At 36.9% G+C, this 21,546-nt stretch overlaps 1 protein-coding gene across 2 annotated transcripts in view; it reads right to left on the minus strand.

The window, feature by feature from the left end:
• The window catches only part of LAMB4 (laminin subunit beta 4), a 100,335-nt gene that overhangs the window by 72,462 nt on the left and 6,327 nt on the right, over positions 1-21,546 (minus strand). Inside the window, exons 3-9 of one of the 2 annotated variants that reach the window (XM_039849118.1) lie at positions 18,890-18,953; positions 10,137-10,294; positions 6,917-7,052; positions 3,469-3,542; positions 2,250-2,438; positions 1,324-1,387; positions 932-1,146 (exon numbers count right to left, since the gene is read on the minus strand). In XM_039849118.1, the coding sequence (XP_039705052.1) occupies positions 932-1,146; positions 1,324-1,387; positions 2,250-2,438; positions 3,469-3,542; positions 6,917-7,052; positions 10,137-10,294; positions 18,890-18,923 (870 nt within the window). In that variant the 5' untranslated portion in view covers positions 18,924-18,953. Of the gene's footprint in view, positions 1-931; positions 1,147-1,323; positions 1,388-2,249; positions 2,439-3,468; positions 3,543-6,916; positions 7,053-10,136; positions 10,295-18,889; positions 18,954-21,546 lie in introns of those variants that run through there. The other variant, XM_039849119.1, reaches the window with a different exon arrangement.

Raw genomic sequence — 21,546 nt, forward strand, 5'->3', positions numbered from 1 at the left:
CTTTTATTATTCGCTTAACTATCTTTTACATTTTTAAAATTTAAGATGTTCAGTAAACATTTACAATAAATTTTTTGGCATTCCTGAACACTAGTTTCAAGGCAGCTCATAGCAGCAATCAGGACACTGAGGGACAGGATGAAGAGTGTGTGTGTGTGTGGGGGGGTGTGTCCATTCAAGGTGGTGGGGTGGTTTAGGAGCATAAAGGAAAAGAGGGAATTAGGAAACAGAAAGAAAGATGTGTGATTCTCCACAAACTGCCCTAAATGTCCAAATTCAAAGAAGGAAGTTGTATTTCCAGTGAAACCTATGGAGATAACTGAGTAGCAAGGTGCAATAGCCTCAACGTCAAGCCTTGTCTGATTATGACTAATAGTTTAAAATTATTTAGTAGACACACCTTCTGGACATGGCATAAAAATACAATTCTATTGTATCACTCTTCTAAGACTAGTCCTAAAATGGAAGAGATTTTCACTACAAAGACATAGTTATTCATCGTGTAAGAATGTAACTTGGAGTGACCATTTTTATAGTATCAGATATTACTCAAACACCTTGGCATTAAGTACAACAGATCTTCAATAAATTTTTGTCAGAGAATGCATGTGAAATTATAAGTCTTTCCCACCGAATCTCCATTCTTTACAAAACAAATAACAAAAAGAGAGCGAGATGGGCTATCTTGAAATAATAAATTATAAATTCTGCTCATGAGTTCAGTGATGCCCATATGTGGCAGAATCCACAAGAGTCTCTGGTGAGAGAGCTGGAATGAAGGTCCCTTGGATGGTCTGTCAGGCCAGGTTGAATCATACCTGCCCCAACAGAAGGCTGGCACTTTGATTGTTGATCCCCACATATAGGGTCTGATCTACACTGAGCGATGGAATGGTAAGAGAGCCAACTGCCCTTTCAGATTATAACTCACCATTCCGGGAGGGCTGAACACATCTCCCCGCACCTTCTGCGTTGGGCCACATTCACTAGCATGGCCGTTGCAAAAACAGCTGCCCCGAACCACCATCTCGTACAGAGCATAGTAGTATTTATCAAGGGAATCATTTTGCCTCCTTCCAAGCAAAGTATCTCCAAGGGTGTGGAGTTTGGTAAAGTTTATCCTCAGGTTTGTTAATGTCACAAGGTCTAGAAAAAGGAAAATAATGAAAATAACAAGTCAAAGTGCATTTAGGTTGTATTAGTTGAGGGTGCCCTTCTTGATGACATCCCCTTAATGCATCATAAAAACGCAATGACAAGGAATATTCCTAACATGAAATTTTAGAAAAGAAATTGGTGTGGAAAATATAAAGTAATTCATACCCTGAATGTAGGGGCTGTAGGGATTTTCTATTTCAAAGCTGGGATCCAAAACTTTTAAAACAACCTGTAAAACAAATGTAGGTAAATTTATAGTATTTTACCCAAAAAGAATTGTTGTTATATATACTCTTAAAGAAGAGATCCTGATCTTACAAGAAGGCCAAACCATCGTCTCTCTACTGGCATAGATACAGGTTATTGTTTGGGTTTTCATATGAATAAAAGTACCAAGAAAAAATGAATAAGTTGTTAAATAGTCATTCATTCTGGCTCTTTATGCACAGGTGGTCCATATAGGCAGAAGTCATGATACCATTGGTGAAAAGGGATCCTGGGGTGGAGTGATGGAGGTCACAATTCAGCAGGTCAGCATCTATTTGGATCTGGCAGGGGATTCTGGAGTTGTATTATGCCACCAATTCTTTCTACACTACCTGATAAGATAATACCTCCCCACCCCACTCCTACCCTCACCCTCTGTCAGTGACCCGCTTTGCTCAGGGGGAGGTTCCTGGCAGATTCCACCTGAGTGGTGGTTTATAGAGCATAAATATGACAACTATTCCAGGGCTACCACTATATGCTCCCTTGCAAGGGTTAGAAACAGATGCTTCTTCCTCTGGGTTCCCTGCACTCCAGTGCCCAAGCTGGATTGTAGCCCCTGCTCACCTTCAACTGGGCACTCTGTGCAGGGTTGTTTCGTAGAAGGTATTTATTATTTATCTGAATTGGAGATGAATTCAGGACTCATTTCAATTTAGATACTTTAATTTTAAAAAACCAACAGCTCAAGTTATATTTCAGCAAACACTACCTAAATTGTTTTTATCTAAATTAACCACATTAACCAAAAAGGTTTAATTTTTTTTGGGGGGGCGGTGGTTATAAAGGTTTATATCAAAGAAATCCAGTAAAGGAAATGCTACCTCACCACCAGTTGAGGGTTCAATATCCGAATATTTGGAGTCACAAACAAGGTCTCCCACTCCCTGGGCCTGGCCAGACGTGATGTTGGGAAAGGAAGTGGCACAGTCTTTTGCAAAATATTTGAACACTTTCCAGGTGCGTCCATAGTCTGCAGAACGTTCAACTAACATTGCGGCAGGCCGAAAAGTCTATGAAAAAATGAGTTAAACTTGTTATGCTTCACAAAGGTAGATTTTATTACCCACTCCAGATCGAACATCTATATTTTCTAATTCTATTTTTTCAAACTTTATTTGTATCTTTTAAAATCTATTATATAATGAACACACCATAATCTCTTTCCAATAAGTGGGCAAGTATTTCTGAGCACATACTTTGCCCTAGAATCTAATTCCGTTTAAAAATGTTTATGGCTGTGTGAATTATTAATTGAAGAAAGATGGCATATAAATTTTTAAAAGGATAATGTAATTGGTATTTTACAGTGATTTGCATGTGATTTTCTTGGCCTAGAATGATATTTCTCTGGCAAACTTTTATACATCCTTCAAAATCTACCATGAAGTTTACCCTGATTCCCCAGGGCAGATTAGCCTCATCTATGCTAATCACACATCTATTTCTGCACTTATCAATCTGTATTAAAATTTTAAATTCACATATGTGCTTGTATCCATGACAGATGTGAGCTCTTTGAAGGTGTTTTTTTTTTTTTTTTTACTTTTTATAACTTTTTATTTTATATTCATTTTTTATTACCATAACAGCACATAACAGCACTAGGCATGACATAAAAATTAGAATTTTGATGAATGATTAGAGAATAACTATAGCACAGGACTTGTCTCTGGCATCTAACTAACCCTAATAAAAACCCCTTAATTTTTCTTCCTCTTTTGATCTTTCCGTGTCTCCCTAAATAATTTCCAGTTTCTGCCCTACTCCTCCCCCACCCTCCACACTGCTTGGCATTTTCTTTTTGTTATATATTCTCTAAGATTTTGTTATTGTTGTTAACCATATAAGTTATTAATTACTGAGCAGGGTTTTTTTTGTTTGTTTTGTTTTTCCTATTCAAGAACAAAAACCCAGATGCCAAAGATCAAGTCTGGATTTACACAGCTTTTTGTTCTCTGCAAGGAAGCAAGGAAGCGAAATTCCAGATAAGCCCAGCATTTGGTAAGTACATAAAGGGGCAGCAAGTCTACACATCTGTACCTTAAAGGTCAAGATAAGGTGGCTGAACTGAAATAATGCCTCTAGGTCCAATCTGATGCTGACATGATCACGACCTAAAGAAAAATACAGAAAGAAGAAAATCAGTGATTATGAGAGACCCTCCCTCCTTCTTTTATCATGTTAATCCTTTACCATGTTAAACCCTTTGAAATTGCGTGGCTGGTGATCAGCACTCTTTCCTAATCTGTTGGTGTGGGTTCTCATGCTGTTCCCTGCTCAGGAGAAGGTCTATGTGAGAGCAATATAGGATTTACCCTGTGTCCTCATCCATGTTTCGGTGGCAGTACACATGGCCACAGTGTGGCAGTATTACATATCACCATGGGAGTTCTGAGACATTTCCCATAGGTGGAACGAGAGAGCTCATTTCCTTGAACTCAAAGAATCTTGACTACACACTAATGTGAGCTAACAAGCCAGAGAATGATAAAATTGACACACTCTTTTCTTCCAATAGCTGCTAACAATCATTTGAACTAGTTTTCTTATTACTTAGCATACAATACAATGTGGAGCATTCCACTGGAGTGAGGATCTGTGGACTCCTCTATGGCTGAGGAGAACATGGAGATATCCTGGCCAGGACTTTGCTCTGAGATGGTTAGCTGCCATCTATCTCTAGCATGGATGTGGAGACTTGGCCCCAATCTGGACACAATGGAAGCCCTGTTCTCTCTAGAGTACATTGTCCAATAGAAATATGAGCCATATGTGTCATTTAAAATTTTCTGGAAGGCATATTTTTAAAAGTAAAAATAGGCAGATGAAATTATTTTTAATGTATTTAATCTAATATGTCAAAAATATTCTTATTTCAACATGTAATCGATATTTTTAAAAGTTAGTAATGTTTTATTATACATTTTTCTCCAACTAAGTCTTAAAAATCCAGGATGCTTTTATACTTATAGCACATCTCTATTTGAATTAGTCATGTTTTAAGGGCTCAGTAGCCCCATGTGGCTAGGGGCTATGATATTGAACATTGCAGCTCTAGAGAACAGTGGCTGGACTGCAGTGAATTGGGGTACAGCTTACATTCTAAGATGAATGGCTCAGGAAAGGGTTTGCTGCTGAGAGGGCAGCCACATTCCAGGCTCTATGTCAACGGCCTCTAACCTTTTCTAGAAAAAATATCTCCTTTCCCTTCTCTAAAGTTCTTGGTTAAGAGCCCTTGTTCTATGTAATCAGCTTTGACAGAGAGGCGTTCTTTCTCTGAGGATGCATGGAACAAATGTTGAACATGTGGGTGATAACAATTACAAATTGAAAATGGCACCATTCAACAATGAAGACAGGTGACCATGGTAAAAACTACCTCATGCTCACTAGAAAGGGTCAACTAGAATCCAAACCGGGAATAAGACAAGAATGCCCACTTTCACCACTTTTATTCAACATAGTATTAGAAGTCCTAGCCACGGAAATCAGACAAGAAAAAGAAATAAAATGCATCCAAATTTTCATTTCAGACACACATTCTGCGAGCCTGTGCTGTCGAGGACCCGGATGTGAGAAGCAGCATTGCAAGTCCGCTTGTCTGGCTGTCTTTCTTGTGAACGGAACGTGTTCCTGCTGCAAACACAGGCTTCTCAGGGCTCCAAGTCGGAGCCGAAAACTCATGACCACAGGCTGGCACACAGGACTTGGCACTGCTCAAGGAAACCTGTGAGGATCACCCCCGTCACTGAATAAAGGAGCTTCTCTGTTTTACTGGGATCTCTAAATTTTCCTTTCATATGTTCAAATACATTTTTTTTCTAAACAACAACAAAAAATGCATCCAGATTAGAAAGGAAGAAGTAAAACTGCCATTATTTGCAGAAGACATGACAATAAATAGAGAGAATCCTAAATAGTCCACCAAAAACCTATCAGAATGGATAAACAAATTCAGTAAAGTAGCAGAAAACAAAATTAATATTCAGAAATCGGTTGCATTTTTATACACCAATAATGAATTACCAGAAAGGGATATTAAGAAAACAAATCCATTTATAATTGCATCAAAATATAAAATACCTAGGAATAAATTTAACAAAGGAGGTTAAAGATCTGTACTTAGAAAATTATAAGAAAAGAAAGAAATTGAAGAAAATATAAACAAATAAAATCATATTCTGTGTTCATGAATAGGAAGAATTAACATCGTTAAAATGTCCATATCCAAAGCAGTCTATAGATTCAGTGCAATCCCTATCAAAATACCAGTGACATTTTTCGCAGAACAAGAACAAATAATTCAAAAATTTATATTGAACCACAAAAGATCCCAAAAAGCCACAGCAATCTTGAGAAAGAAGAACAAAATTTGGGGTGTCATGCTACCTGATATCAAACTATACTACAAGCCTATACTAATCAAAACAGCAAGGTACTGGCATTAAAACAGACACAGATTAATGGAACATATATAAAATATGTTCTATATCCATATACAAAAATAAACGCAAAATGGATTAAAGATCTAAATGTAAGACCTGAAACCATAAAACTCATAGAAGAAAACATTGGCAGTGAATGCTCTGACATTGTTCTTAGTAATATTTGTTCTGATATATTTCCTCTGGCAAGGGAAACAAAAGCAAAAATAAACAATGGGACTACATCAAACTAAAAAGTTTTGCACAGCAAAGGAAACAACAAAACAAAAAGATAGCCTACTGAATTAAGATTTTTGCCAACGATACATCTGGTAAGAATTAATATCCAAAATTTATAAAAGAGTCATATAACTGAATATCAAACAAACAAACAAACAAACAAACAATCCAATTAAAAATGGGCAAAGGACCTGAATAGGCATTTCTCCAAAGAGGACATACGGATGGCCAATAGACATGAAAATATGCTCAACATCACTAATCATAAGAGAAATGCAAATTAAAACCACAGTGTGGTATCATCGCCTCACAACTGTCAGAATGGTTATCATCAATAAATCAACAAACAAGTGTTAGCAAGGATGTGGAGAAAAGGGAACCCTCGTGCAGTAAGAAATGAAATGTCCTTTTTCTCTCTTCCTTTATGTGTTGAAGAAGGAAAAAGCACATGATGTGAACTCGCTCTTTCTCTAGTGTTATTAATTCCACTTAGTGTGTTTCATATTGGGCTTTATTTATTAACACCTCGTACACTTTCTTATATTTTTTACAAAGAACAAAAGAAAGCAGAGATATTTTCTTCTCCCACATGGGAAGAATGAAACATTCTGAATATGTGCTTAAAATACACTTTGATTTCTCTAGAGGAAAATAATCTTTCTTAAAATGAAAAGAAAATTTGTTCTTATACAGGACTCTACATTGTTGGTGGACAGTGTTCTATTCCCGTATAACTCCTTGCTGTGACATTGTTAAAATTATACTGAAAGGTGTCTTATTAAAAATTTAAAGAAATAAGAAATTGGAAAGAAACTTAATCATACCATTTTCAGATTGCCACCATTTCTTTTCCCTATCTAGTTCAAAACTTGTAATTACATTCTCAATGGTGTGGCTGTTGGATTGGGTGTGTGGATCATATGGAAATCTGGAGTCACAGATGAAGCATTTTTTTTCCCCCTGGAAAAAAAAGAATTGTAATTACTTATTGTTGATCTGAATTTAAAAACAAGCTGTACTTACCATATTGGTCTTTCAATCTGGCTAAAAATAGAAAGCAGAGGAAATAACAAGACATCAAATTTTCCATCAATAGGTGCTTAAATACAATAACAAATGAAATGAAAATATAACAGAACTTTTATAAATTTATATATTTGGGGTAAAAATGCAAATAAATGCGGAGATAATTTTTTCCTCATAATGTAGGCAGATGATCTGGAAGTTATTTTAAACTATAGAGAAATCATTAGGACATACTCTCTGAGTGAAATTACTTCCTTTAGGAAAAAAAAGAATATTTGGCAAGAAACTAATGAAACAATGGGCCACTAGGTTATTTGCAACCATCATCTTTTCTCTCTCAAACATAGTTTTTGGCAGAAAAGCTTCCAGTGCCAAAACATTTACATCATACATGTGAATTCTGTAAAAGATTTTCATAAACTCACAACAGAGTCACACTTTCTTGTCTCACAGACTAGAAGGTCTTATTAGTGAATTGGAAGTAGTTTTGTTTGGGATGGGTTTTCAAAGGCTACAACAGCCAACATTGGCCTGTGGCTTTGCTTAATTGAATGAGTCTGCCCGTAGCTGTATTTAGTTAAAACTCCCAAGGAAATCCAAAATTTCCAAAAGACTGCCAATGGCCTGCATAGTTCTTCTTGGCTAATATGTGGGACTCTGAAGGAGCATTTTTGCAAAGCTTTTAGGAAGCAGTTGTTTATTATAACAATCCTCTGCGCTGAAAATTGCCTACAATAGTAAATGTGCTGGCAGGGTCCCGTGAACATTGCTTGAGTTTGTGTCCTGACCATGGCTTACAAGGGCTACTTGATCTCACCAGGGCCACTCCCTTGCCTGTCTTCCTTTGATTTCAGCTCTATCTACCCTCTTTGCTCTTTCTTGAGCTCACCAAGAACTCTCCTGCCTTAGAGTTCTCAAGTCTCCCCAAGCCCCCCACTAAATATTCTTATCTCTTGCTCCTTCCTTTCTTTCAGGTCTCCATTTAAATACTGTCATCTCAGAGAGAGTTTCCTTGACTTCTAAATACCACCACCTCCCATCATTATGGCTTCTGCCACTCCCTAGGCCTTACCCTGCTTGATAATATTTTCTAAGACCTCATCACTATTTAAAACTATTAGATAGTGTTGGATTATTATCTGTTGCCATCATTGGATTTTAAGTTGAATAAAGGCAAGGACTTCGTTTTGTTTATGGTATTCTCTTTACCTAGAATAGTGTCTGGCACACAGTAGATGCTCAATAAAATTTATTGAATGAATACATGATGATTTTGATGACTATTTTAGGTGGAGTCTGTCAAAGTGAATCAGCCTTTCAAGAGAATCATGTAATCCTTTTATAATCGCTGGCCACCATAAGCCTTATACTTGAAGAAAACAAAAATGCCCTTTGGAAATTAAGGAATAATGGAAGCTAGATCAATTCTGCATATGGAGAGGCTTGACCCAGACCTATCTTAAAAGAAGCCCTATAAGTCTACCAAAAGATGTCAAGACTTCAAAGTATTTCCAATAATACTGGGGGAAAGGTTGAACTTCAGGGTTTGTGGGCCATTCTCTCTGTAAACAATTTGGAAGCACAGTCTTTGCTGGTGCTGTCTATGGAGGATGCTTAGTTGTATTCAGTAAGCGGGAGACTCAGCTTGGATAAACTGTGGGGCAATATTGACTTGAGCTTCAGAAGAGAATGCTTTGCTTGGTAGCAATTTGTTAGATAACGGATGGGGGAAAAAACCCCACTCTCCATGCTTATGTAGATGAACACTTGTAGCTCCACCTATGATACTATGAAGATATTTTGGGATTTTTTTCCAGCTCTAAGATTTTTAAGATTTCAGTGATTCTCTAGACAAAAGAGGCCTCTGAAGTTTGATTTACTTCTATTTTTGATGGTTTGAAATTAGGATATAGAAACATCAATTTCTAATTAATGTCTGAGTATGTCATGAGTTGGCTATGACAATAGTTAGTAAATGCCAGTGCTTGAAGAACAAGATGGGTGATGCCAGTGTTGGAAAGTTTTTAATATTAGAGTTGAGAACCACTTCTTTGTCCACAGGACCTGGACTTTGTAAAGTCACTTGAAGTGCCATCCATCCCACCTGACCCAGAGTTGAGCACAACTTCAACAGTGTCATTTCCTTGCATACGTAGAGAATTTGTTTTCTTATACAAGTACTTCCCAAACTTAGAACAGCGCTAAGCACTATGGTATTGTCTTCACTTATTCATAATCATCTTCTTTTGCTAAAAAACAATTAGAATATAAAGCATTTCCCAGAGGCCTCCAGGAGTTGCCTTAAATGAACAATACATGGAAAGCCCAGGCCACTAACACTGGCTTGTGTCCAACTTCCTTTCTGCACATCCTCTCATTGAAGGATTGAAGTGATTTCCTCAGGCTTTTCAACAGGTATGATGCACTGATGACCTTGGGTGCTTGCTTTACTTCCAGAGCACAGGGAAGAAAAAATTCTATAAAGCAACAGGTCCTTTTATAAAACTGGTCTTTAAGAAAAAAACAGCCGTAATATAATGTTCACATCAGGATTTTATGGTTTTTAGGCAAGACGATTTCCAAGTGGCAATGCAAAGCTGGCATACAAAGAATTCCAAGTTCCGCAACCTTCTATCTCTAAGGGAGGAGAATAAGAACTCCTGCTTCACATAATGGCCTTGAGTTCCTGGGAGGTCTGCAATCTCCACTGTTCACTCTATGGCTGTCACTAAGGCAGCCAAATAGGATAGCACATTCTATAGTAATTTCCTACAAAGACTGAATCCAACAGTCTTTTATATCTAATTCTAAAGATAACAAGAAATAGATGAGTCAGATCTTCCCTATTTTCTAATCTGTCAAGGTTTTCTAGACTTTGAATCATATCATTTGTGTCTCAGATGTTCAGGAAGGAGTGTTACCTCCTTAACTGTTGTCTGGACAGCCCCAGATGTACCTGGAAAAGTCTATGTCATTGATTAAATAATGTCCAAACAAGTAAACAAAGAACCAACCCACCTCAAGGTAGCCGAGGATGCAGTATTTCTGGGCTCCGTTTAGCCCGCAGGTAGAAGAAGCCATGAGCTGTGTGCTGCGGCCCACCAGGAGGTTGCCGGTGGTAGGATGACAGGCGCCCCTGTTGCATTCATCCTCAGCTTTTGTATAACTGACCAACCCTTGAACACAACAGAAATAGCTACGTAGAAGGCAGTCTAAGGGTAGCAGAAAGCTTAAAGAAGTAACAGGTTAAGTCAGAAAGTTAACAGCCCATTTATTGTTAATACCAGTTCTGTTGATCGTTATGACCCTGGTTGTGAATGCTACTGGTGCCCTCAGGCTGATGGTAATCTTTCAGCCTGGGAGGTTATACCATCTGCATTCATGTCCCCATCTGGGCCAGCCTGCAGCCAATGCCTGAGGAATATACAGTTTGAAGGCTGGCTCGATTGTCTCAGGCTGGGATCAACTCCACGGTGCAATTTATGATCAGAACTTCTCCTGGGAGGAGGCTGAAGACTGACTCCAGCTAGGACCATATTCCATCTTCACTTCTCTACTCTTGCTCCTCAGAGTACTCCTTCCATATATCATGTGCATACAAATCCCTGTCTCAGGCTCTGCTTCTAGGAAACCTGATCTGAGGCAGCCTCTCTGTGCTGGCACAAAGACTAATGCACATTTATGAAGAAGGAGAATTCTACTCTTCTACTGGTTGTTCCAATCTGTACAAAATCAACTGGAGAATTTAAGAAATTCTTGAGGAATAATTTTCTCCTAAAACATGTATATTCAATCGACTCCTTTATAACCTGGATTGTTGGACTCATATGCACCATGGAACAAATCATGACCCTTTGGGATAAAGTGAGAGACTGAGTTCCCGTCTGTGTAGCACACTTATCCCTTGACACCTGCTCTCCAACAGATCTGTCCTAAAGGGCTTTGGTCACAAGAGAGATAACATAATTGCAAGGGAAACCTTATCTCAATTATCAACTCAATTCTCTACTTTTAATGTGTGGCCTCTGAGATAATATTCTTAATCTCAGTTTAAAAAATGTTTTTAAAGTTCTGTTTGTTTTAAAATGTTAAATTCTGAGTTAAGATAACTGTTAAACCTCTATATGTGAATGTGGGGTGGGTAGGGTAATCTATATTATTTCTTGCCTGCAGGGTTTGCCTACAGGGTTTGCTCTTTTATGTTAAAGTTATATTTTATAACCCATGACATATTAATAGATTTGTTTACTGTTGGGAAGATTGAGTAAAACAAAGTAGAATCTCACTAGTGCTCAGGTCTAAGATTAATACACATATAAAGTTAATGTGAGTCCATTATAATATTTTATTGATAGCTATTTATAGAAATAGTTATATTTCTTCTTTTAAGGTATATTCGAACAGGACAGTATTGTAACTTTTTAAATTTGGCTTAAAGGTTAGACTTCTGTTTGATTCTCAAGGCGAAAATCTAGGCACTAGTTTTTTCTTGATTGCATTTCAAATTATAGACATGATAATTTTGCAGAAATAAAGCAGATTGAAAGACACAGGACCTAGAATAGCTAAAATAATTTTGAAAGTCACTGCTTGATATTAAGGCTTACTCTGTGGTTACAGCAAACAAGAGAATGTAATATTGATAGAGAGATATACCAATGGAACAGAATAAAGGATCCAGAAATAGATACACACAAATATGCTCAACTAATTTTTGAGGTGCAAAGGCAATTTAATGGAGGAAGGATAGCCTTTTTAGCAAATAGTGATAGAGCAATTGGAAATCCATAGGCAAAATAATGAGCTGTACCCCAAACCTCACACAAACATTAACAAAAAATGGATAATGGCTTTAAATCTAAAATATAAAACTATAAATCTCCTATAACACATAAGAGAGAATCGTTGAGACTTAGGGCTAGGCAAAAAATTTTTAGAATTGACAACTAGAGTGTGATCCCTAAAGAGAAAAATTGGTAAATTTGACCTCATCAAAATTTTAAAAAATTAAAAACTTTGTAAAAAGGCAAGCTACAGACTGGGAAAATGTAATTGTAAATCACATATCTGACAAAGCACTTGATCTAAAATACATAAAGTGCTCTTAAAAGTCAACATTAAAAAACCAATCCAATGAGAAATTGGGAAGTGGCATGAATACACATTTCACTGAGAAGATATACAGATGGCAAATAAGCACCTGAAAAGATGTTCAACATCATTAACCATTAGGAAAGTGCAAATCAAAACCACAATAAGATAGCACTACATAATTATCAGAATGACTAAAATTTAAAAAATAGCAGTAACACTAGTTGCTGGAGAGGATGTGGAGAAACAATTACTTGTGGGAATGTAAAATGGTACAGCTACTCTGGGGGAAAAGTATGGTAGTTTCTTATAAAACTAAGCATGTGCTTGTCATATAATCCAGCAACTGACAGACTACTTACTGACTTCTAATGGAATGTCATGTCCACATTACAAATCTTATGTCAGGTCAATGGTATATGCGGGCAGTCAATGATCTTTAATTCGCCTCTACTTTTGTCTGTTTGTCAGGAAAACTGCCTATGTCAGTGGAGGCAGAATTCGCACATTGGCTGCATTCACAATTGAGCCTGAGTGTGCTGTGAGGCAGCGAATGGAAAGTGGGAATGTAAAATGGTACAGCTACTCTGGGAGAAAAGTATGGTAGTTTCTTATAAAACTAAGCATGTGCTTATCATATAATCCAGCAATTGCACTCTTAAATATTTATTCTGGAGAAATTAAATTTACCTTCACACAAAAATCTGTATATAAATGTTCATAGTATCTTTATTTATAATAGCCAAAAACTGGAAACAACACAGATGTCCTTCAGGGTAAGTGGTTAAACAAAGTGTAGTGAATCCACACCATGGAATAGTACTTAGCAAAAAAAAAAGGAATTAATCGTTTAAACATGAAACAATGTGGATGAATCTCATAGGGATTATACTGAGTGAAAAAGGCCAACCTCAAAGGTTATAAACTGCGTAATTCCATTTCTTGAATGACAAAATTATAGAGATGGAGAACAGATTGTAGGGGTTAGGGAGGCAGGGAGAGAAGTAGGTGGGGATAGATACAAAGGGGTAGTACTAAGGATCCTCAAGGTGATAGAACCGTTCTGTATGTTAATTGTGGTGATGGTTATGTGAATAAAATTGCATAGAATTAACACACACACACACACACACACACACACAAATAAGTGCATGTAAAACTAGTGACATCTGAATAAAGTCGATCGACTACATTAATGTCAATTTTCTGGTTGTGGTATTGTACTATAGTTATGGAAGGTGTTACCACTGGGGGGAAATTGGGTGAAAGGTATATAGAATATCTCTGTATTGTTTCTTACAACTGCATTATCTCTGTATTGTTTCTTACAACTGTAATTATCTCAAAAAAAAAAAAAAAGAAAAAGAAAAGAAAAGAAAAACAAAACACAAATCCTCTCTCCCTTCAAATCACATCAGCTTCTGGATGGTCAATCAAGTAAACCCCATACTCTAAAATAATACAAACTTGACCTGTTCCAACTGCTCTTACACTCTTTTCTCTTGAGACATGAAAATTTATGCCAAGACCCGATTTCAACAGAAAGGTGTGAGAGGATCGGCCTAAAATGAAAAATAATTACTGCACTATGAACTAAGCTTGGTTTCTCCTCAGTTTTCTCAATTGTAAAAATATGAAGAATTTTTTATAAACTCGTTTTACATCTAATGTATTTCTTTCCTTCAACTTGTCCTCCAAAATGTAGGCTTTTGAAAAATACTGTTTTTTTCTCTTATGTATTCCTTTCCCAAATAAACTATTCTTTTTTTACAGCTTTACTGAAATATAATAGATAATTAGTTGCTAATATTTACATTGTACAATTCAATGAATTTTTCTCTCAATTACAGTTGGCATACAGTAATACATTAATTTCATTTGTACAGCATAGTGATTAGAGATCTATATAATTCACAAAGTGGTCAACCCACTAAATCTAGTCCCCTCTTCCCCCTTACATATTTATTACAACGTTGTTGATTATTTTCCTTATGCTGCACTTTATATCTCCATGACTATTTTGTAATTATCCATTTGTCCTTTTTCACCATCTCCCCAACCTCCCTCCTCTCTAGTAGCCCTCAAAATATTCTCTGTATCTATGGGTTTGTTTCTGTTTTTGTTGCTGCTGTTGTTTATTTCGTTCTTTAGATTCCACATATATGTGAAATAATGTGATATTTGTCTTTATCTGACTTACTTCATTCAGCATAGTACCCTCTAGATCCGTCAAGGCAATATCTTTTTCCATCCTCCTCCTTTTAGTCTGTGTGCATCTTTTAATCTGAAGTGAGTCTCTTTAGGCAGCATATGTAGGGGTTTTGTTTTCATATCCATTCAGTCACTCTATCTTTTGGTTGGAGCACTTAATTCTTTTCCATTTGATAGGAATGTAGTTATTACCATTCCTTATTCATGTTTTTGATATGTGTTTTTGTATGTTTTTCTCCTTAAAGAAGTCCCTCCAACATTTCCTGTAATCAGTATAGGTGATGATGAATTTCTTAGCTTTTTTTTTTGTCTGGGAAAATATTTATTTGTCCTTCGACTTTAAATGATAGCTTTGCTGGATGAAGAATTCTTGGTTGTAGATCCTGGGTTTTCATCACTTTGAATATTTTGTGCCAAGCTCTTCTGTCCTGCATAGTTTCCTTTGAGAAATCGGTTGCCAGTCTTATGGGTGCTCCCTTGTAGGTAACTAATTGCTTTTCTCTTGCTACTTTTAAGATTCTCTCTTTGTAGTTAAACTTTGACATTTTAATTATGATGTGTCTTGGTGTGGGCCTCTTTGAGTTCATCTTTTTTAGGACTCTCTGAGCTTTCTGGGGTTGTATGTCTATTCCTTCACCAGGTGAGAAAAGTTTTCTATCATTATTTCTTCAAATAGATCTTTGACTTCTTGTTTTCCTTCAGTTACCCCTATGATATGGATATTTTTACATTTAATTGTGTCCTATAGGCTCCTTAAATTATTATTATAGTCTTGGCTTCTTTTTCTTGCTGTTCTGTTTGGGTGTCCTTGGCTTCCCTATCCTTTATATTGGTGGTTCGATATTTTCCTTATCTATTCTGTTGATCCCTTCTAATATACTCTTCATCTCAGATAATACGTTCTTCATTTCTGAATGGTTCCTTTTTATAATTTCCATTTCCATTTTTATGTTTTTATCTCTTTGTTAAAGTTCTCACTGAGTTCATCTACACTTCCCCTAAGTTCATTGAGCATCTCTATAACCAGTATTTTGAACTCAGCTTCTGTTAGATTGCTTGACTCCATTATTCCGGGATCTCTGTTTCGTTCTCTCATATGGTTTCTTCTTCTTTGTCTTCCCATTTGGCTGCCTTTCTGTGTCTGTTTCTATGTAGTAAGCAAAGCTCCTAAGTCTCCCAGTCTTATTAGTGTGGCTTCTTATAGTACGTGTCCATTGGCACCTTATAGTAGGAGTTCTGAGAGGGGTTCAGCTACAGGCCAAGATTAGCCCCAGCCTGGTCCCCTCTGGGGCCACCAGTTAAGATTCACTAAGCGATCCACAGATGCTGTGCTTATAGTTGCCTCAAGAGGCCATGCCAGAAACCGAGGTCAGCTGACACCAATGTGAGTCTTGGAGCTGCTTGGCAAGAAGCATTGGACTGGCAGAGAACACACCTGGATGTGGCTTGGGTGGGGCTGTGAGTTGGGGGAGGCGGAGTCTCAGAGAATCCTCTGAGCGAAGCGACCTCTGTTACTCAGTTTGAAGAAGTCTCAGCTATGGCGGTGCTGCTTCCCCACACTGAGAGTGTGGGGAAGCAGCACCAGCTGGATACCACCAGCACTTCTGCCTGGGAGAGGGCCTCGCCTCTGGCTCTCACTCCAACAACTTAGTATCCCCCTGTAAGTCCTTGGTTCCCCCAAGCAGCCAACGCAGGGCTGGTGCTCAGACCCAGTGAGTCTGTCACCGCAAAATTCTGGTCTTGGACATGGTCCCTTTAAGAGGAATGTCTGGAGCTGTTGGCAGCAGCTTCAGTAGACTCTGTTCCACTCAGCCACTGGGAACTGGGCAGCCTTGTGTCCTTGCTCCGTCCCACCTCCTACCATTGCAAGATGATTTCTTATTTCTCTCCCTAGTCATAGGGCTTCTGTTCACCTAGACCCCAGGTGACTCTGCTTGCTGTTTGCTCCATGTTTCTGTCTCTACTTTGATTTGGTCACAAGAGGAGGTGAACAAAACTTCTATCATTTATGCCATTTTGCCCCTATCCCTTCAAGTATTCTTTCCCTCTGGTTATTTTATGATTATTTTCAGGCAGTAATCATACATAGATCACAGTTCTACAGCTAAGAATATGATACATAATGTCTCCTGTCCCACGGATTACAAATGTCAGTTTGAACGGGGAATTTTCTATCTTCAACCTCATTGCAAAGATTCTTATTCTAAGACAAAGGCACATTTCCTTCCTTTTGTTTGAAATAGATATGTGAAGAAATTTAGCTCCATCATAAATTTTTTATTTCATTGTATAATAAATGATCCTAGATTGGTTAAAATGGATTTTTCCTTTTATTCACCCAACAGCCCAAATACAGATTCCTTTTATTTCCTAGACAAATAACTAATCAGAAGTTTGGATTCCAACTGACAGAGGCTTTTTGAAACGAGGTCAGGTATAAAATCTCTGCTAATTTTACATGTGGATTAACTAGACTTCCCTTCCAGGGATTTATTTTTTAGACAAGTTCCATCCTGACTTATTTTATTGGAATTGTTGCCTTAGAGATTTAACCTGTTTTTATAAACTGACTTGGCCAAACTTGTTTTGATCAGGTGTGTACTTTTCAGAAATAAAATTATTCTGGGACTTAGGGAAAGTGAACTATTATTATTTACGTAATATTCTAAATAAATTTCAGGTCTAAAATATTTGGCAAAAAGTGGCTAGAAATGTAAGTAGTTAAAGCCTCATGCCTGAAAATAAACACACTCAGCAATTTCCTTCCTGGGTTAATAATTCAGTTGCCAGATCATTATATTAGCAATAGGTTGGAACTGATTCAGAGAATAAAGGTGTTTATGTCTTTAAAAAATCAACATATTTCTTAAAAGTGACATACAGTTTGAAAATAGGATCTTATTAATAATGACTATAAGAGATCTGGTCATTTAATGAAAATGCACAGCAAATTTTCTGTAAAGTGAAGGATTGCTTTGTAGAAATAACCATTATTATATAATCTCTCAGTAATTTTGTATAGTTATAATTTTCTGAAACACATGAGATATTTTTATATACTTTAAAGTGTACTTCAAATTTTTAGGGGCTGTAAATACACCCATGCATTTATGTACTCACACACATTTATTATGAGTAAGAAAATGTATAAAGAATGTACATTAGATAAAGTTCGCACTTTGCATCCAGTTCCCAAAACCTGGGGCTGACGCGCATTTTATGATTCTTTCCCCTTATTTTCCTTAGTCAGAATGCAAGACAAAGTATTTAAATATGTTCCAGTATTTATATAAATGCCTATGGTCAAACTACAAACCAGTAAATGCCCAAGTTGATGACGTAGAGTTAAACTGGTAGGTAATTCAACCATAGGCAACCCCAGAGATTTGAGCTAGATCAGAGTACCTTAGGTTTAGAAGTCCAGGATCTTTTCTGCCCAAGCTAATTTAGTTTTGAAGATCTTTCTTCCAGAGAGAGGGGACTCCTGATTGAGAGGGACTTTCTGAGCAACTGTGGGGTGGTTTAGAACTTTGGCAAGGTATAAATTATCCTCTATAGAGGCTGGGGAGGAGGTACAGCAAAATCAGTGGTTGCTTCTGATTTTGAATGTTGGTGTAGTCCCAAAGAGAACGTCCAAGGCAGATGTAGATTAAACAACTCTTCTCTGACTATCTGAGGCCAAATCTAGATTGTCCTGGGGAGTGCAGCATAATGAGTCTTCACTCCCACTGGCTTGTGACTCACCTCTCTGAGGCAGAGAATTTTCAACAGAGAGCATTTCCCATCTAGAGCTGTTCTTTCCTTCATTACCAGCTAATCTAACTAAGAAACTACCTCAGGGTTTAAAAATTGCAAAATTAAAAGATGAGATTCTTAAAGTTTGCTGTCGCAAAGAAATTCAGTATGAATCTTTGAGGAGAAGATTCTAAGCAATTTAGTTAGTACTTAGTAACCAAAAGCAGGTCTGTTATAATCAGGATCAAAGAGAGTAATTGTTGGAAACATCTTCTCTATGACTAATGTAAATTATTCTCAGCTTGTTAAACACAGCAGAGGCACGGAGAATTTGGCCTTGTAGCTCAGAGCTGCTGCTTAGTTAGAAGAAGGAATTTTGCCTGTAAATCCTTCATGAAACTTCATCTCTGGGACAAGCACGACATTCAAAGCAGAGCTATTTTTAAAATGCATTATATTTGTAAATTAAGAATCTAACAGTACTTTACTTTTTTAAGTATCTTATTCTACTTATCTGCTGATGATAATATTCCATTAAAGAATGATAGAAACAACTATGCATGGATACTGAACATATTCGAGTGAATTTTTTAGTTGCTTGACACAAACAACAGAAGAGCCATGCAAATATAAAATAGCATAGGAAAAAGAGGTGAATATGTTTTAAAACTATTTCTACTAAATATTTTAAAACAATTCAATACAAAGCAGAAAATGAATTTCAACATACTCACCAAGGTGCAGAAAAAAGGTCAGTTGAAATTGCATTCTTTTGTCAGAAAATGATTAAATCGAATTCTGCTAGGTTAAAAAAAAGAGATTAAAATTAGACACTGAAAGATAATAATCGACATCAATTTTTAATGATTTGAAATTTTGTCTGATGGTTCTTACTCTTTAGGGACACAAAATACTGATAGAGCCCAATTCCTTTAAAAATAAGAGTGTATATAATTTTTACAAATATTTGTTGTCTATTTTGAAACTACAGAATATGATCATTTGTAGGAAATAATAAGAAACAAATGTAATTTTCTTTGCATATTTTAATTTCAACCTATTTTTGCCCATCTTGTTATTTAGAAAAAATACTTAAATTATACAATTAGTGTAAACTCATTATTGAAAAAATAGAAAAATCAAATGGACAAAATAAAGGAATTATTATTCATAGTACCACCACCTAGAGAAAAGTGGTTCTTCCATACTTTTTTCATTGCATGTAAATATTTTCCAAAAATGATACATTATATACTTCTTCCAATCAATATATCCCAGACATCTTTCTGTACCAACAAATACATTTTTACAGGAGTGATTTTCAATCTAGTGAGGGACATCAGGATCAACTGGGGGCTTCCACAAACAAAACATGTGTCCTTGTTTTAGATTTCACTATGCCCCTCTAGATAGAGGGCCCCCCAAATCACTGTTGTGGGAGCCCTGACATACATGGGAGTATACATGCATCTCCGTGGGCTGGGAGGAGAAAAAGTAAAAGGCTCTTCTGCATCAGTGTTTAAAATTACTGGATAATATTCCTATGAATGCAGGAACCAGAATTTATTTAACAAATGTCCTGATGATGTGTACTTTATTTCTAATATTCTGTTATAAATATTTTTGCTAAATCTTTGTTCATATCTTTAATTGACACCTTTAATATGCCTTTTAATTATTCCCCAGGATATATCAAATGGAGTGGAAATAATGAATTAAAGAGCATGTGTGTGTAAAGCTTTTGATGTTACCATCAAACCGTCATTCAGACAGTTTGTCCCTATTTATACTCACCAAGAGCCTATGACCTGAGCCATTACTAACAGTGAGCATTATGGATTTTTAAAGCTTTGTCAATTTAAAAAGCAAAGAAATCATACCTCATCATTTTAATGTATTTATTTGAGTAGTGTAAAAAATATTTGTCACATATTTGCCAGTGAGAATTATTTTTGACACTCTGGCCTTCAAGGCTTTTTCTAAAGAATTCTTTGTTTATCCTGCTAATCCCACATCCTTATCCCTCTAATCTCACTTTCCTGCACTCACGCACGAGAACATCACTTCCTGTTCCTGCTTGCTGAACTCTCTTCTCATGCCAGTTCCTTTGCCTTGCATGCCACTCTCCGAAACTCAGATGCCAGCTTCCTTATAAAATCTTTTAAAGAGTGTTTTGAAAGGCTTCATTTTAGGCAAATTTCCCAGTCTGTGATCTAAGCTACTTGCACAGCTTGGGGGTTATTTGGATGTCAAATATCATAAGAAAATGACTGAGAAGCATCCCCTCCTGAAGCATTTCTAACTGAAAATGATCTGCCTCTGTTATAAAAGTCTGCAGTTTTGGACTAATAGCCTCATAGAAAACCTTGCAAAGACCTATAGGAGAATCCAGAATGGAGCCTTAGGAAGGTCCATCCTGTGTGGGCCACCTGACCCTGAGCACTTTTTCTAGGTGGCAATCTTGTTGCCCTTTCCTTGGTCAAAGCATGTGGTTTCGATCAATTATCCAGCTACACTTTTTTGATGACATGAAATCCCCAGTTCTGATGTTGTCCTGGATTCAGAACTCCTGCCTACAGGCTTCATTCCTTTCTTTTTAAAGTTGGATAATATTTTATGATTTGTACCTGGAGAGACTTTTAAACTATCAATGCTCAGGCCTAACCCAGACCAATTCGATCAGAATCTTTAGGGGTGGGACCCATGTGTCAATGTCTTTAAGATGCTCCTCAGAAAAAGGAACCCTTATATTCTGCTGGTGGGACTGCAAATTGGTACAGCCCACCAATTTTACTATGGAAAACAGCATGGAGTTTCCTCAAAAAACTAAGAATTGATCTACCAATTGCTGTGATCCAGCAATCCTTCTACTGGGTATTTACCCCAAAGACTTGAAAACCCATTTCCAAAAAGATATTTGCACACCGATGTTCATAGCAACATTATTCATAGTGGCCAAGACAAGGAAGCAACCGAAATGTCCTACAATAGATGATTGGATAAAGAAGCTATGGTACATACATACAATGAAATATTACTCAGCCATAAGAAGAGATGAAATACTGCTATTTGCGACAACATGGATGAACCTCAGATAATCATGCTAAGCTAAATAAGCCAGACAGAAAAAGTTGAAAACCACATGATATCACTTATATGTGGGCTATAAACCTAAAAGCAACAAATAAACAGGACAAACGAACAGAGACTCATGGACGTGGACTATAGGTTAGTGGTTACTAGAGGACTATAGACTAGTGGTTACTAGTGGGGTGGTGGAGGAAGGGGAGGTGGACGGGGTAAAGAGGGTCAAATATACGGTTTGGGGGGAAGTGGGTTAAGGGGGTCAAATATATGGTAACTAAAGGAAACTGGACTTTGGGTGGTAAAC

The sequence above is a fragment of the Pteropus medius genome, unplaced genomic scaffold, assembly GCF_902729225.1.
Source record: "Pteropus medius unplaced genomic scaffold, Ma_sr-lr_union100, whole genome shotgun sequence".
NCBI classification, from domain to species: Eukaryota; Metazoa; Chordata; class Mammalia; order Chiroptera; family Pteropodidae; genus Pteropus; species Pteropus medius.